General features: G+C 32.2%; 2 protein-coding genes across 2 annotated transcripts; one reads left to right on the top strand and one right to left on the bottom strand.

Annotated features, from left to right (window-relative positions):
* The first annotated feature begins 446 nt into the window (after positions 1 to 446).
* On the top strand, positions 447 to 7005 carry LOC125823749 (protein transport protein SFT2-like). The gene is made up of 4 exons (XM_049503131.1): positions 447 to 729; positions 2957 to 3224; positions 3363 to 3467; positions 6622 to 7005. Exons 1-4 carry the CDS (start codon positions 539 to 541, stop codon positions 6730 to 6732), a joined length of 675 nt encoding a protein of 224 aa, XP_049359088.1. The 5' UTR covers positions 447 to 538; the 3' UTR covers positions 6733 to 7005.
* A 4174-nt stretch (positions 7006 to 11179) lies between these two features.
* On the bottom strand, positions 11180 to 11706 carry LOC125823762 (uncharacterized). Its single transcript, XM_049503143.1, has one exon. The coding sequence runs from the start codon at positions 11660 to 11662 to the stop codon at positions 11246 to 11248; it is 417 nt and encodes a 138-aa protein (XP_049359100.1). The 5' UTR covers positions 11663 to 11706; the 3' UTR covers positions 11180 to 11245.
* Between the last annotated feature and the right edge of the window lie 3569 nt (positions 11707 to 15275).

Below are 15275 nucleotides of genomic sequence, written 5' to 3'. Positions count from 1 at the left end.
AATTTCTCATTGATTCAAAATTCACAATTGAAAAAACTTTTATGGTTAATAACGAAAGGGTTTAAAATAGTCGTGAACTATTCAAAATATATCAACTTAAACTCTTGTTTACGTTTTTAGTTCAAAAATGAAAAATTAAAACATTTCACACTATTTCACTAAGAATCTGGTTCCGCCATGCATTTTCTCAATAAGCTAGTTCAATGAGAAATAAGTGAAAAAATCATGTTCTATACCACAAAATTCTCACTAATTCAAAATTCACAATGGAAAAAACTTTTATCCTTAATAACGAAAGGGTTAAAAATAGTCGTCAACTATTCAAAATATATCAACTTTAACTCTCGTTTACGTTTTTGGTTCAAAAATGTCCCCGTCCTTATATTTTAGCTCAAAAATACACATTAATTATCCAAATATACCAAAAATACCCTTGGGCATAAACATTAGATCCCTTCACTCTGTTTCTGCCATAGCCAAAATCCAAGAAAAAAAAGAGAGAAATTCCCAATTTGTGAAGAAAGGAAGAAGAATAATTATGCATAAAACAGCACAATCATGGTTTACTGGAGGACCAAGTAACGATCTGGAGAAGACCCCATCGTCTCTGTTAGCTGATTGGAATGCTTATGCTGCTACACAAGATGAAGGTTCATCATCTGATCTTGGGTTTGATCTTGAAGCTGCTGTTAGAACGGCTAATGATAAAGTTTCCGGAACATTTAACGTGTAAGTGTGTAATTTTGTTAGTATTTGAAAATGGAAATGAAATTGAAAATATTTGGATTAAACCCAGTTCGGTTTTTGGTTTTTTTTTTTGAGGGGTTATGATGTTTGCTTGAAGAATTCGACGTTAATATAAATGAAAGTGGAAATTCAAGTATTTGGATGAAAACCCAGTTCAATTTTTGAATTTTTTGAGGTGTTGTGATGTTTGCTTGAAGAATTCGCCATTAGTGTATCTGAAAATGGAAATGTAATTCAAATATTGGATGAAAACCCAGTTCTAAGTTTCAATTTTTTTGATGTGTTATGATGTTTGTTTGAAGAATTCGCCATTAATATATCTGAAAAGATGGGAATTTAAATATTTGGATTGGAACCCAGTTCAAAATTCAAACTTTTTGAGGCATAATGATATCTGCTTGAAGAATTCGGTCGTGGTGAGATATCCCATTCAATTTATTTCGTCTCAGTTTTTACTCCCTTGTCTGATAAGAATGGCGGGTGTATCAGACCGAATGAACGTAAAGTTTTGATGTACATTGGAGTGTAGATCTTTTGAACAGGAGGGGGGCAGCTTAATTTTCAATTTTAAACTTGTAATACTTAATACAAAGCAAATGAAAGTGATCTAATAACTTCCAATGAGTTTAGCTTTTTCCATTGTGCAACCCCATTTTGATGTGGGGTGTATGGACACGACATTTGAGACTCAATACCTTGTCGAGGTGTGTGTGTGTGCTCGTGTTAGAACAAGGAGGATAACAAAGTCCAATTTTAATTCATGCAGAGGCATTTAACTATAGAAGCTATTCATCTCGTAAGGAGACTGGTAAAGCAGTATAGGGAGAGGAAGAGAGACTTACAGATGGTGTTCATCAACCTAGAAAAAGTATACAACAAAGTCCTTAGAGGTCCCGTGGAGATGGTTGGTGGCTAAAAATGTACTTGTATCTTACACTAGTGAATTAAAGACATTTATGATGGAGTCAAGACCCGAGTGAGGAGAGTGAGAGGAGACTCGGAGAACTCCCCAGTCTGGATGAAGTTGCACCGGGGATCAATTTTTAGCCCATTTCTATTTGCCTCTCGGCGATGGATGAACTGATATGTCATATCCAAGGGAAGGTGCCATGGTGTGTGCAATTTGCATATAACATAATATTGATTGGTGAGAGTCGAGACACACAATGGAGTTAACAATCAGGGGTGAATTTATAAGCACAAATTGGGGCGTGTGAACCCGTGGTTTCTTCGTAAAACTAGGTATTCTATTCTTGTAATAAATCTCGATTGGAGTGTGTTCACCCTTGATAGATTTACTGACACCTTTCTGTAAAGGAGGATGCAATTAAATTCTCTTAATAAATTTATAGACTAGTTGGTCAGAGTATGTGAAGTCACCGTTGATGAATTCAATTCGCTAACTGCGAAAAGATGGCCTCTTCAATAAGATATTAACAGAAAAATCTTAAATTACTTAAGGATTCAAGACACATGGTCATAAGGTGTCAAATGATTTTGATTTTCGTGGAGCATAGTAACGTTCATAGGGTATTATCTACTTCATTCAATGAACTTGCTTAGTTCAAGATTCGTTCACAAAGTAAATTTGAAAAGTCTTCATTAATTAATGGAGCAAGTCTCTCCCACTTCGCTTTCACAGATTTATTGAAAAAAATAAATAGGAGTAAGATTGTGATACATTCACTAAAGAAATCCCTTTGTAGCCAACAATTTACCAAATAGTTATGAATTATCTCAGGCTAGGATAAAGGAGGAGGGTATTTTAGTTGATGATCAGGGTGAAATACTCAAATAATGATTAATCAGATATTGAAGGGTATAGCCGTCTTCAACTAGTTTGGGATTTAGCTGCAGCGACATATTTGATTGATTCACGTGTAATGATGTTTGCTGGCTGTATTCACTCGTAATATTTCCCACTCAGTTGTGTGAACTCTGAGATTGTTAATTGGCTGGGATATTTCATAATTGACTTCCATTGACCTAGTGGTTTGATAATTTGGGTAAAGATTAGTGGTATATTCATGCACCAGGTAGTACCCTTGTAGTAATTTAGGCCAGGCGTAAGATGTTGCAATTAAAGAAGTAATGAATTTTGTTTGTCTTGAGTGTTTCAATTTAATTAAAGTAGGTGAATCCTCCAGGAGTTTGGGTTTTATTGCTCACTTGCTAATGATATTTGTTAACTTTTTCTTTTTCTGCACAGGGTTACTAAAGGAGTAAGAGATTTACCAGGAAGCTTCCAATTCGCAACCAGCAATGTTCCTTCTGGGAAGTCCCTTATGTACTTTGGCTTATTTCTTGCAGCTGGTGTTTTCTTCATCTTCATTGCATTCACTATGTTCCTCCCTGTCATGGTGCTGATGCCTCAGAAATTTGCTATCTGCTTCACAATTGGTTGTGCATTCATTATTGGCTCGTTCTTTGCCCTCAAAGGTCCAAAGAATCAGCTTACACACATGACATCAAAAGAGGTACTTTATCATCCTCAGTCTTGGTTTGCCTTCTTTTATGTCTAACTTGTTGGTTTGTCAAAATAGATAAAAGCACCTTTCCCGTTCATTGTAATAGCTCAGTTTTCTGCAATCTCATTATTCTTCTTTCGTGTCCAGAGACTTCCTTTTACAGCGCTTTTTATCGGCAGCATGGTAGGGACTATTTATGTCTCTATGGTGCTTCACAGTTACATTCTTTCTGTGCTCTTCTCAGTGATACAGGTATTGGATTTCTGGCCCCTTTCTCTTTGGTTTTAATGCTAGTGCTACTTTTAATTAGCTAGTAATATGGCCATGATAAGTTCTTTTGTTAGCCTCTATAGATGGGAGATGCGACAAACACTTTTAAGCTTGCTAGTTAATATTTCCAGGGCACATTGCCCGGAAAAATCAAAAAGGTTCTAGGACAAATAATATGCTACTATGAGCTTTCCAACTTATCAAGTCTTCACTTATTAAAAGTTCTATTCCGGACCATGGTTTTTTTTGATAATAGTAACTGTGTATTCACACCAAAAAGCCCATCAAGCAAAAGCTGATGGGGTGGGATTTACAACCCCAAAGGGCTTCATCGAGATTAAAAGACTAGATAGGAGGCTTTACAATTGTCCTTTGAACTCAACTAAACTATCTATTTCCCCCACTATATCATGTTTACACCAAAAATACAAAAGACTTATACTCTTCATCTTGATCTTCTGGAAACAGCCAGCTTTTCCTTCAAAACATCTTTCATTTCTCTCTTTCCATAAAGTCCACCAAACACGTGCTGGGATACTTCTCCACCAATCTTCTTGTGATCCCCTTCTTCCAACTCCTTCCCAGCTTATCAACATATCAAAGGAGGTCCTGGGCATTACCCAACTTATCCCAAGTAAACAGAAGAACATGTTCCACAGATTTACAGCTGTTTTGCAATGAATGAACAAGTGACTATTTAGCTCTGCCTCTTGCTCACACATAAAACACCTAGAGCAAATCTGAATACCTCTTCTCTGTAGTACTTCGTGTGTTAAACAGGCTCTCCTGACCACCAGCCAACTGAAACATGAGATTTTGTGTGATATTTTAACCTTCCAAATCAGTTTCCAAGGCCATTTTGCTGTCATTGTCTGGCTGAAGTTCAAACTCCAATAACATGATTTCACGGTAAAAGACCCCTTGCTATGTAGTTTCCAAATTGGCAAATCAGAACCTACACTTACTCCTGGGAAAGCATTTAGAGTCTGCAGCAAATCAGCTACTCTATGTATTTCCCAATCATTCATGGCCCTCCTAAAAATCAAGTTCCACCCTTGAGGACTCCATACTTGTGCCACCTTATCCATCTGTTGCAAGCTCAAGATGTATAGATCTGGAAAGGTAGTCCTCAGAACCTCTTCCCCAATCCACAATTCATTCCAGAAACTTGTCTTCTCCCCATCCCTAATTCTGTACTTCAGGTTGTTAATGAAAGAGGGCCACAGTCTTCTAATTGTTTTCCACACGGAGCATCCAAAAGTACCAGTCACCTCCTCAGTGGTCCAACTATTCTGGAGCCCATATTTTTGTGAAATGAATCTCCTCCATAGTTTGTTTTGTCTTTAGTAGCCATTTTGCCATTGTTTTCTTTGGGAAGTGCATTCATGCCTAAAGCTACATTTTCTAGCCACTTCCTGGGGGTACCGACTCATTCAACTAGAAGTTTATCTAGTTTTTCCTTGATTCATGAGCTGTACTATTTGGTCTTTTGTTTTGGTACCAAACAGTTCAAGCTTGGGGGTTGTCATGTCTGCAGGTGGCGTTATTTACTTTGACCACCCTGACTATCTGAAGTTTGCTATTCCTACTTCTTATGTACTAGTTCATATTGCATAGATTATTTTACCTTTCTTGGCCTTATTTGGTAATTAAAGAAAGTTTTTTTGTCGACATGCACCGATGCGAGGTAAAAACTAAAAGCAAAGTCTTAGCTTGCATTTCTGAATGCATGGAGTGATTATATTATTTCAAGGCGACCCAAGGGATGGGTTACGAGTATCTGAGTACAAGACTTCACAATATAGTGGAAACTTGTGTCTTGCCTGAATATAAGCATGGATTTTTTGGACCTGTCAAAATTACATCCTGGTACTGCAAGGAAGCTTTTTATACTGGAGCTTCTCCTTTTACAGAATAACTTTCAGAAGTTTCAAATCAATTTAGTCTAATAAGTTTTATGTGTTGAAATACTCGACATTCTGAGTGTTCTAATAAAAGAAATTTGATTGCAATTTCGCTCTGTGATTAGTTGGATATCTATCCTAGATCCCACCTGTGGGACTACACTAGGTATGTTGTTGTTGATTAGTTGGATATCTAGTAGATCCTTCATGTAAATAACATCATAGACACCAAGAAACGTGGAATATTTTCCTTTTAGTATGTGAGCTAACTTTCCCAAGTCTGCTTTTCGTAAATGTTCCCTACCAAATGGGTTTTAGCTATGATAGCTTAGTAAGTGGATAGATGAGTGGTAGGAGTTGCTATAAAACTGAATGATTTAGAAGGTGACGAAATAACTGGAGTTCTGAGTCAGTAGGTACAACTGTGGTGAAAATCTGTATCATTTTTATATGAACTATGTTGGCTCCATCCCCTTGTTTTATCTACTTTTCAAGGGTGAATATCAATCTATAGAAGGTACAAAAGCACATCTTTTAGAACCATCTGAGAGGACGGAAGATGTTATTCCTCTTGACCCGAGTTGATTCCCGTTCCTCTCTATAGAATTGTTAGATTGGTGACTTGACAATTATCCGTACCCTCCTATCCCTCTAAATCTTAGGAAAAGGTGAAAAGAAGGAACAGAACTTGCCAAGGGTACACTTGGTGATTTCTTCCTATTTGTCCAAAGCTTTGGTGATAGAGTTACTTGGTGCATGTGCTAGTGAGAGGTAGTAGGTACCCCGTGAAATTAGTCGAGGTGCACGTTAGCTGGTTGGACACGACAATAATAATAAAGAGAGAGAACTGAACTTCTGGAAATTAAGGAACTACTAAAAAGTGGCCACACCTAACACTGCCAACTCACTCAAAAATGGTTGTATGGTCTGAGAGCTGTTGCTTACATGCGTTTAGCTTTGACATTTTATCAAAAACCTTCCAGATAACCATCTTCAACAGTAAAAGAGACTGAAGTTAACCCCAACACTTCACAGGATCACTGGTGTAAGAACATATGGTACATATGTTAAAGAAATAGTATGCTGTTTCTACTAGTTTTAAACAAAAGAATCGGTTTATTTTATCAACATTGTCGCGTTCTCTCAGTGCAATGAATGTTACTATCTTTCAATGAATCTATCAATTGTACTACATACATAACTTATGTGCTCGACAATTCTGTTTTTGCCAGGTCCTTGCTCTATCTTATTATGTTATCTCCTACTTCCCTGGAGGTTCAGCGGGGATGAGATTTCTTTCTTCAACCCTTACATCCTCTATTTTCAGATGTTTTGGAAGGTGACAACATCGCAGCAACGTCCTCCCTACTTTTCGAGAATAGCGTAAGTCTGACAACAGTATGTACTCTTGACGAATTGATTGAATGATAAATGATGAGAAGGGAATCAAGATTCCATTTTTTGGTACATGTTCTTGCCTTAGTTTTCGCATTTGAACTCGATTGGTTTGTAGTTGGATTAGTTGTTAATATTGTTGAGTTGTTATGATGTTTGTAAGACCAAAGTTTAGATGTATTGCGTTTTGGAGGGAAGAAATAGAAATTGATTTCGTATTTTGCATCCATAGAGTGGGTGAAAATCACGGGAGTTCAAATCCACCACAGAAAGTGATTTATTCGAATCTATGAGTTATCTGATACCTATGCCTGATGGAAGTGACTAGTTGGCCAAACAGAGCGAGTCATGAATCAATAGATCATTTTTATTTGGCACAATACATACACGTGTCTCTTAACTTGGTTTCTGATATCTATGCCTTCCAATTTTGAGCAGGTACAAGTAGACACCTAAACTGTCATAAAGTTGAATAAGTAGACACACTATTTGTCATGTAGGATCCACGTGTCTACTTGTACATACCCAAAGTTGGAAGCATAGATGTCAATTGAGGCCAAGTTAAAGGACATGTTTATGTATGGCGGTATTTCATTGAACCTATTGACTCTAAACCCTAAATCCACCTCCGACATTGAGAATAATTTGCGTAATAGTCGCACCAATTTTCCATCTCGAATGTTTTGCCCATTCTCCTCCACTCCATCTATATTTTGTTTCTTCATCGTTGCACATTGACAAAAGCGGATCTAACTTATAACTTTTGGTTCACGTGGATTCAGTTTAATAACTTTTATCCAAACCTTATCGCATGTATTAACACATGTTAAAATCTATAAAACTTCAAATTCTAAATTCGTCGGCGATGACATTGATGTTAATATCTCAATCTTTTAAGCTTCCACCATTCTTGTTTACCAAGAAACCAACAAGGATTGCTTCTAGATTGGCTTGAAAATATCATATACCTAATTTAGTACAAAGATAGTATGAAATACATGTTTTTCATGCCATGATAAACATGAAAACATGATGCACCTAATTGATTGGTTTCAAATAGTTGGAAAAAACAATGTAAGGAATTAAAAGGACCATGTTAACATCTAGAAAAACTTTTGAAATATGATGTTTGCCTAATTTCCTGTCAAATATATTATAGAAAAATTTATAATATGTTTTCTCCACGAGTGGGTTATGTTTATGTCATTTTAAGTAATAGAACATGAAGGAAGTTAAAAAAAAAAGACTATTGGATTTAAATAAAAAAAGGAACCTAAAAGGAAAAACTACCTAACTAGACATACATCCCTACTATATATACTAATATTACCTGTACTTTTAAACAATTACATATATTATCACTTTTAATATTTTATACCATATATTTTTAAAAATATAATTAGATACACAAATCCCTTAAAACTAGGATTACTTAATTGTCTTTACATTTTAAAAATTAAAATTAATGGTCTAAATATCTTTCTCTCTCATCAACCCCCCCACCCTCCTCCGTAAATTGTCTATCCCCACCCCTCTCCCCCACCAATATATTATTTTAGTGGCAATATATATGTCATGTATATGGTCATACAATTCATCTTATGTATATTAGTTTTTATTTCATATATTAATGTTTCATTCAATGTATCTATACATATACATGACAGTGATGCGTATCTGATATAATTATTTCGTGTATCTAAGCATGATGTTATATGTATTCTATAGATGTTTAGTATACATGTATCTAATATGATAAATAGTGTATCTGACACTATCAAAAATTATTTTTTCTAAGCAAAAAAATAACAAATTACAATGTATCTAACTTAAAATTCATATTAACTAGTTTAGAGAATTAACAGTGTATCTAACATACCACATCAATTATATGAGCTACTACCCTTCTCATGTATATGAACAACAAAAATAGATGTGTATCTGACGTAAAAAAATGTATCTTATTATAAACAAAATTTAGAAACAATAATCAACAACATATCTAACAAGGTAGATAGTGTATCTGAAATATTAAATAGTTATTTATTATCATGTATCTATCGGAATTGTGTGTCTATCTGATGTACTTAAAACAAAACATATCACAAAAAGCATTCATTAAGTTATAATGTATTTGAACAAGATCTCAGATCAATCAATTCAGAGCACTTATATGAATGCTTAACATAGTGTTTATTCATTATATTCAAAAATAGTTTAGATCATGTATCTGAAGAAAAAAAGATAACCAAAGCAACGTAAATAGCTTACATCATGTATTTGAAGAAAAAAAGATATACAAAACAATGTTTCATACATAAATTAGCATTAATTGATGTATCCAACTCAAAAGTCATTACACCATTATGGCTACATCCAATATTTTCTTTGTAATCGTTATGCATAATGGAAAAAATCCAAAATCATATTTACGTCTTTTTAATTTCATAAACTTCATTCTCATCTCAATTGGAGTCGAATTGTCTTCAACGTTGTATCTGATCTCTAGAACATTGCGACTAATTTCATATCACACACTATATCTTGTCAGAAATACATCAATACATAATTATAAGAGGTGAAACTAACAATCCTCTGTATAAAAATCATATCTTGTCTAGAGGTTCATTCTCCTCCCATAGAAACATGATTTGCAGGGAAGTCGGATAATTGGAATAGGTCAAAAACTGAAGTAGATTTTCCAAATTTTAGTCTCAAACATTGCGACTACAATCAATTTGTAGTTGTTTGAAAACACCTTCAATGATATCATGGAAAGTAGCATTATCCTTGAGAAGTATTCCATTGATTTACCATTATGAAAAGGAAAAAAAATCAAACGCAAGAAAAAAAAAAGAATTGTTGCCAAGAAGAAGAAGTTTTGAATTAGAGAATTCTTGTGGTTTTAGGATTTCGTTATTTTAGGAAGATTTGTTAGAGTTGATATGTTAATGAATCTGTATTTTCAATTAGAGTTGTTAATTAAGCCTAAATTACTCCTTTATTTAAGGAAATCAGTTACACACATTTAATTCAAAATATTAAAATATGTATCTTTTTAATTCAAACCGTCAGATACATGTATCTGATAAGTAATGATACATGTATCCGACGGACAAAATATGGTATAGGATGTAATTATTGAAACTATCTTGAATCATAGTAATTAGGTACTAAACTAGTGGGATTTATGTAGTTTACTCAACCTAAAAAGGGTGGGGGAGGGGGGACTTGCACTTTTACCCTGTTTGGTGCTGGTCTTTAATTTATGTTTCTTGTAACAAATAATTTTTTTTGGCGGGGTATAAGTGCAATTTTAGACTAACAAACCATATATACTTATATATATCAGATTATTTTTAAAACCAAATCAATAAATTAAAATTAATATTTAACGTGATTATACATATTATTAATCATGGTTAAGTGATCTATATATTAGTTTGAGGTAAATATATTGCCATATGAAAGAGATCATTAATTAGGAAAATATCTAGGAAGTCAATATGTTCCTATTTGTTAGGCAATTATATCACTTGTTGTTTTATTTAGTTGCACATGGAATTCAGAGGTTTATGTTTGGCTTGGCCTAATAATTTGGCAAGCCATGGAGTACGGAACGTACTCGCTAAGTATCATCGATCAATCGTTTCTAACAAAATAATAACGAGTTAATATATAAGTATAATTTTTTTAAAAAAAAACCTTGCACATATTATATTCAATAATAGTAGACACAAAACTTTCAAGAACTGCCAGGACCAGATAGAGTTATTCTCTGAGTTATCGATCGAGAGTTTGAGTCTTGTGTGTTTTAACTTGTATGATCTGTTCCAAATCTATATAGGAATAGATCGTGTTATTTAATTTCCAACCAACAGTGAACATAGTTAGAGTTAATTGTATCGTATCACGTATGTGATTGAAGTCTATATTAACTAGAGTTAGTTGATATAGTGGGCAATAGAGTTATTGTTTTGGCTCTTTCTGTAATAGAGGTGATACATGTAGGATTAGGAGTTAAATCCTTGCATGATTGTTGAAATCTGTATTCACTTGTTACTTGAAGATAGTGAAAAGCAGTTGAAAAATCCTATTGGACAGGTCGTGATTTTTCCTCCCTTGAGCAAGGAGGTTCGCATGTAAAAATCCTTCTTGTTCTTATTCTATATATACTTTAGTTTTTACTGCATTAAAGTGTGACAAGAACCTGGTCCTATGACATGTAGTGGACACGTATAACTTATCATGCTTAATCAAAATTTTGAGTTTATGAAATCTAAATAAAAGTAATTTGTTGGATTTTATTTAAATTATTTATATACAAAAATAGAGTTTGAATTAAAGCAATTGAGAAAAAAAAGATCATTCAAACATAGAGGAAGAGTGACAATAAATGGCTATGAAATTTCATAACATAGTACTTAATTTCATTGATTTTATTACAATAATAATGAACTATTATGAGTTATTTTGCCACAAAACATCATATCCTATTTCTTCCATAGGAATTGAAGAAGAACAAAAATGAGAAAAATCAAACTCTAATTCTCCCACATCGAAAATCTCGTTTACTCCCTCGTGGGAGACAATTATATCTGACAATTCCATCATTTCTAGCCACTCGAAATCTTCGATTACAAGCTCCTCCTCCTCCTCCTCCCTCTCCTTCTCGATTTTCGAGAAATTCGAGGCCATATCAACCACCATTGGTTGTATTACACAATCTTGGACAATATTAATATTTTCATAATTTGGTTGTAATTCTTCTTCAAATAATAATTTTCTTAGTGTGTCTTCATCAAATTGTGTCACTTCCAAATCTTCAAATTCATCAATATTATTGGTAGGACTCAATATAGGAATTTGTGTATCCATCTTATCTTATAAGAATATAATAATAAAAAGGGAAGAAAGAGAGAAAATGCTAATATTTTTGAAAAAATAACTTTATGACTAAAAAGCTTAAGAAGAGAAGGCTTTAAATAGGCTCAATAAAATTTAAAAGAATTTTATTGAAAATGTCATATACCTAATATTTGCTGAAAAATAATTAGTACCTTGTCATGAGAAACTTCTGCTTGGTTTTGGAAATAACGAGAAACTTCTGTTTATTTTATTTTTTGTGGAAAATTAAATGTTCATAATAATAGGCATGTACGGATTTAATCGAACCTAATAGCTTCAATTAATATTTTATAATTATATTATGAATTTTATTAAATACGTACAGAAATTAAATTCGAAATCAACTTTTTCTGAATAACATTTCACTTTATTTGAAAATTAGTGTCTGATCATGAAAAATTTAAATTCAACTTGAAGGTAGATTCCGAATTTTAAAAATGACTTATAATGTGTTTTCCTTGTCTATCTTTATAAATTCAAAGAAAATGCTCTCTTCTCAAAAGTATAACTAAACGCAACTATAACTTCTACTACAATTTCAAATAAAATAAAAAATATTTGATTTTTATGATTAAATGCCTACTTTAAATTCGTAAAGTTTAAATTCCATTTCCCCCTCCACAAAATAATATATATATTTTTGGAATCCCAAAATAATCTGCAGCCGCTACAATCTTTGCCTTTCGAATGAATACTTTGCGATGAGCACTATGTGCATACTATGTAAATCCCCCAACTGTGTAATTACCTACACAAAGGATATATTCCACTAGGCAAGCTCTATTACAACAAGCGCGATTCAGAAGATATTAAGGAGGGATCGATTCAGAATCATCTATGCGGATAATCGTCCTCTAAACTAACTGAGCCATTCCGTAGGATGGGACAATAATATTATAATATATATATATATATACCCTTTATTTCCTTTGTCAGCAAAAGTGATGTTGCTTTTTTGGAAAAGTGGGGTATGCTTATCCCTTTTTTTGGATAAATTGTGAAAGGGAAATGTTTGGTATATAATAATTTCAGTTGCGTTTGAGGATAGGATATTATTGAGTGCAATATTACAACTTGGTTAACACCATTTACAGCTCATCATTTTTATTTTTATTTTTTAATCATACGACATGACAATGTAAGGAATTTTTAAACTATTAAATCACGTAAAAAAAGTAGTGTTTATTTTAAACTTATACATATTAGAATAGAAAATTAACGTTTATATCAAATACTCATAATGAAGGCCCTAAGTAGGAGATAAAAAGGATGGTGCATGCCATAACAGGTAAATTAAATTACTTCTACGTCATTCATAATATGAAAAAGTATCGATATAATCTTATGTAGTTATTCCGTTTGATATTATAAATATTAAATTGATGCGATAGATAAATATGAAGCTATTATCCGTAAAATTATTCGAGATGCATGATTGGTTCATTTCAAATTGGAGATTCCATATGGCCAAACCAAGCTATGCCATATTTAAATATTAGTTAGCACACATGGTTTGCCTCCAATAATTTCTAAACATATTAATTACTTGTAGTATTATTTAGTTTCTTCTCATAACTAAAAGTTAGGTTTTGGAGAATAAAATGACTCATTAAAATTTGTGTTAGCTTTTCAAGTACATGATGGGTGCATTTGTTATGACTTGTGAACATGATAATAGTTTTTTCTTTTTTACTAATTTACTTCATAGATATGATTAGAAATAAGTTTAGAATAAGATTAAAAATTAATTTTTAAATCGTGTGACGATCATCTCATTTAAAAAGTATATATAAATTGCCTGGTGATAAATCATTAATTTAGGAGCACAATATAAAAATAATTTTTAACGATAACTAATTAACGATAATAATTTAATTGTCGCTTAATATGATTTTTAGAGGTAATTAACACTTTTTGTACATATCCCTAAAGTCTATATCGATATTGAATTTAATGACAATTAACTAATATCAATAAAGACGTTAGTATTCTTTATTAATGTGTATATTACCGCTAAAAGTTTTTTTTATTTTTTTATAGTAGAGCCCTTGAAAGCTTTAAGCTAAGAAATTGACATATACTTGTCCCTAAGTGAAGCATCATCAGAAAAAGTCAGTGGCCACATTAAAATTACATTCTAGGACATAGTCGAATTTCAACAAAGGGATAAAACAAAAAAGAAAAAGAAAAGAGAACACGATATTATTTCAACAAAGTTTGATGATATAATTGAACTTTTTCCTTTTATTTAATTATGTATTCGATACGCTTCTTCACATACATGAATAATTATTGTTTTTCTTAAGCCAAATATGTGAATTTTTTTTTAAAAATCAATTGGTGGTGCATGAGTGGTGACACTTAGAAGTCAAAACAATTGTTTGTTCCGTTACTATACTTTAGGCTGGACATAAAATATCGAAAATCGAATTATCGAAATGAATTGAATTTTGTAATAATTTGATATTCAGTAATTGGATATTTGGTATGGTATTCGGAAGTAAAATTTTGAAATCATGGTATTCAGGTTTAGGTTTAGGTTTGGTATTTTCTGAATACCGCACTATTTACTTAATGAAGATCATGTATCAACATGTCCATTACTCATTAATAAAAGTCCAAAGAAGAAAGTTAAAAGAATAAACATAAATAACCCATATACATGTCTTTTAGTTGTATCAATTTGTTTTTCTTAGTGTCTTCTTACTTATTAATTTTCTATTATACTGTGCCTCCACATAAAAAACAGAAATAATTGGAAAATAGTATTAACTTTGTAATACAATCGGCTACAACTTCAATACAGTATTACCGTATACCATACCAAACTGAAACTTAACTTACCGATTACCAAAATCAAAATTTAAAATTTTGAAATTTGATATCTATTTGTAACTATCAATTACCGAATGCGAAATTAATAATATCAAATGCTCAGTTCTAACTATATTGTATGGTTATCTTATATAGAAATTTAAATTATTTAGAGAAATATTTATTAATTTGATTATATTGTCGATAATTAAATGAAGAGTAAATATAAAACAAAGATAAGATAAAGATATAGAAAAAGGACAAAAAAAAAGTGTTTGCAATTGATGAATTCATTTGGTTTCATTGTAACCCCACTTTTATCTCTTTCATATGAATGGTTTTCCTTTGCCCACGTATTATATTTAGCGTTGTTTGTGCTCAAATTTTGGTTTGTGAAAAATAACAATATTTTACTTAATTACAAAATGTAAAAAGATATTTTAATTTCAAAATATAGTGAAATATATTATATTCATCCACATAGTAAATTAGTAATGATGAAATAGATTATATTCACGTATATGTAATAACATTCGGAAAGTAGTATAAATTCTACTATTAAGATAGGTTAAAAAATGATTGATATTTTTTTTTTTTTTTAATTCTAATCTTGAAATTTTTAATTGATAATGTACTCTTAGTCTATTTGAATAATTTTTACCATTACTTGTTCACTATCACTAACCAATAGCCATCTTTGTTATTACAGCTATTATCATCACTCTCAATCACCATTATATCAACAATGACTATAGTATCAAAGCTAATA

Source organism: Solanum verrucosum, unplaced genomic scaffold (genome assembly GCF_900185275.1).
Source record: "Solanum verrucosum unplaced genomic scaffold, falcon-dt-bn FXZP01000093.1, whole genome shotgun sequence".
In the NCBI taxonomy this organism is placed as follows: Eukaryota; Viridiplantae; Streptophyta; class Magnoliopsida; order Solanales; family Solanaceae; genus Solanum; species Solanum verrucosum.
This window is presented reverse-complemented; position numbering and strand designations above follow the sequence as displayed.